Consider the following 2,394-nt stretch of genomic DNA (forward strand, 5'->3'; position numbering starts at 1 on the left):
TCCCTATAGCTTTCTTTTAGTGTTTTACCTCAAAAAAGTGGTATATACCCGTTTGCTCTTGTAATTAAGAATGCCATTAGGCTCTCATCATAGTCTCAATCTTTAATAGGTTACCATGTTGGTACATTGAAGCTGGAATTCTGTACGCCATGCGATATTGCACTATATGCTATTCTATCTTTGTTGAGTAGCTGGATTAACAAACAAGGTTGGCTTATTCTATGAAACGAATGTCGCATGAGATACATGAAGTTACATCACATGGCATGAAGCTTTAAAACAACAAGAATAAATATTTTTATTATCATATTTTGTATCAAGTACAAAACCAACTAATAAAGAATTTTCAAGATTGGAAATCACTACATGAAGGTGAAGATGAATTAATTACATTCAAGTAAAAGTCCCAAGTGGAAGGCAATACGCTTAGAGGAATCTGGAACGTTTGCATTCAGCGGAGACACCATTAGCAAAGCGTTTATGATCGTTGCAGTAGTTGTAGATCATGTGCTTGCTTTGCACCCACCTAATCCTGTTTCGCCCAGCCGCGTCAATTCCTTGTGTTCTCCATGCCTGGTTGTCATTTACAGAGCTGGTGGACTTTGAGTTAGGCCCAACCTTATCCGCGTTCGCGTTGAATTTCCTGTAGTAAGCGGTGAAAGGTGCCTTTGTCCAGTCAGTTTTGACACGCCCGCCTTGGGTCGCCCAATCATCCGCGTTCCACAGGCTCGCGTACACCCTCATTGGTTGGCTCTTGGGAAATGGAACTCCAGCAGCCTCGTGGTTATTAAACACCCTTACAGGTATGTTATCAATCAAGAAACTGCAACAAAAATATTCAAGATCGATGAGCTATATAGTCAGGTTTTCACTAATCCACCTGCCATTAATGTGAGACTTACATGATTCTTTGTGCGTTCCATACAATAGTGTAAGTGTGGAAGGCTGCAGTCGGGTCAAACCATAGGTGAAACTGTTGTTCCTTATCTCCTTTCCCTTGTGAGTATACGTTGGTGTGGATTGTGTAAGGGCTCCCTGAGGTGTTGCCCAAGAACTCGAAGTCTATCTCATCATGTCCAGCCCCTTGTGATGATAACTGACGTCATTAATATAAGCAAATTAGTCATGCGAGAACATATATATAGTTAAAGCTACAAAAGTTGAAATTATGGATGGGAGTACTCACGTAGAATGTGGTGACAGTGCCAGCGGAGTTTCCGGGTACTAGTTTGAGTTGCATATCGAACCTTCCAAAGAGGTACTCGTGCTTGGACTGGAAACCCGACCCGGAGTATTGATCGAGGGAAAGTGAGAGATCCTGACCACCCTTGGAGATTTTAGCACGTTCGCCTCCAAAAGTGATGTCCATTTCATCATAAAAGCTTCCCGCAGAGGCGGCTACAATCATGCATGAAATTGTTAGTGCAACTACACAAGCTTTGGAGTTTGAATACCTTAAAAGCCCCATTATTTTTCTTAAACCAAGCTAGTTTGCGCTTGTGTGTGAGAAAGAGAGAGAGTGGAGGAAAGAGATGTGATTGTTTTGTGTTTAAGTGATAGGTTTATATAGGTGTGTCTACATTAGAAATTTGCCATAGGAACCATCCTTGTTGGTGGAGAAGGAAGTCATTTGCCAAAATGGTGACTCCACCGTTAAAGATGCCAGCTACCTTCCAGGAGACCAATTATTGCATTAAACATTCACATTTTAAGCCATTAAAATTAAAAAATAAAAAGCTATTATTGGCTGTGATGTTCCACGAATATGCAAAATACATGCTTCCACACGTCTTGATAATTATACTATTTTTAAAGAACTTATCAGGAATACACTTATTAACATTGCTAATTTGACTTACTTTTTTCAGTTTTATTTTTACTTTTTTAGTATCAACATCTTTGAACAACTAAAATTCACTGTAGGGTGAACGGGGCAACCGTCTGTACTCTTTGTCCGGTTAGTACTCACAGAGTAGAATATCACCGCAGTGCTTGGGTACCCCTTGCGGGTTGTGGATTTGGGTATGAGTCACCGAAGTATTTGAGATGAAAAGGAGATGACGTGGGGGTGTTTGGGATTGCTTAGTTTAATCTACTTATAACTTATTAACTTATTGAAAAGCAATGAGCTGTTTTGGATTGTTTCGGTGTGAGAGAGGAAAGTTAATAAATTAAACTTTTATAACTTATTAACTTAAAACACTACAACACTACATTTTCTCTCTCATTTTTCAATTAAATAATATTTTTTTATATATTTATTATTACACGTTCTATTTTTTCACACACAACCACTTTCAAAAATTATTAAAAAAATTTTAGGGCATTTATATATATCCACTCCATAACTTCACTTATTACACATATCCCCAATGCTAACATTTAATTAGATAT

The 2,394-nt window shown here is 38.4% G+C and overlaps 1 protein-coding gene across 1 annotated transcript; it reads right to left on the reverse strand.

Moving 5' to 3' along the window:
* Positions 1-273: 273 nt before the first annotated feature.
* LOC143573005 (xyloglucan endotransglucosylase/hydrolase 2-like) lies at positions 274-1,635 on the reverse strand. Its single transcript, XM_077058008.1, has 3 exons — positions 1,187-1,635; positions 903-1,096; positions 274-823 (listed from the first exon to the last, which is right to left on the reverse strand). Exons 1-3 carry the CDS (start codon positions 1,466-1,468, stop codon positions 427-429), a joined length of 873 nt encoding a protein of 290 aa, XP_076914123.1. The 5' UTR covers positions 1,469-1,635; the 3' UTR covers positions 274-426.
* Positions 1,636-2,394: the final 759 nt, after the last annotated feature.

This window comes from Bidens hawaiensis, unplaced genomic scaffold (assembly GCF_021521415.1).
Source record: "Bidens hawaiensis isolate Kalapana, Puna unplaced genomic scaffold, B.hawaiensis_p1.1 tig00026184_1, whole genome shotgun sequence".
NCBI lineage: Eukaryota > Viridiplantae > Streptophyta > Magnoliopsida > Asterales > Asteraceae > Bidens > Bidens hawaiensis.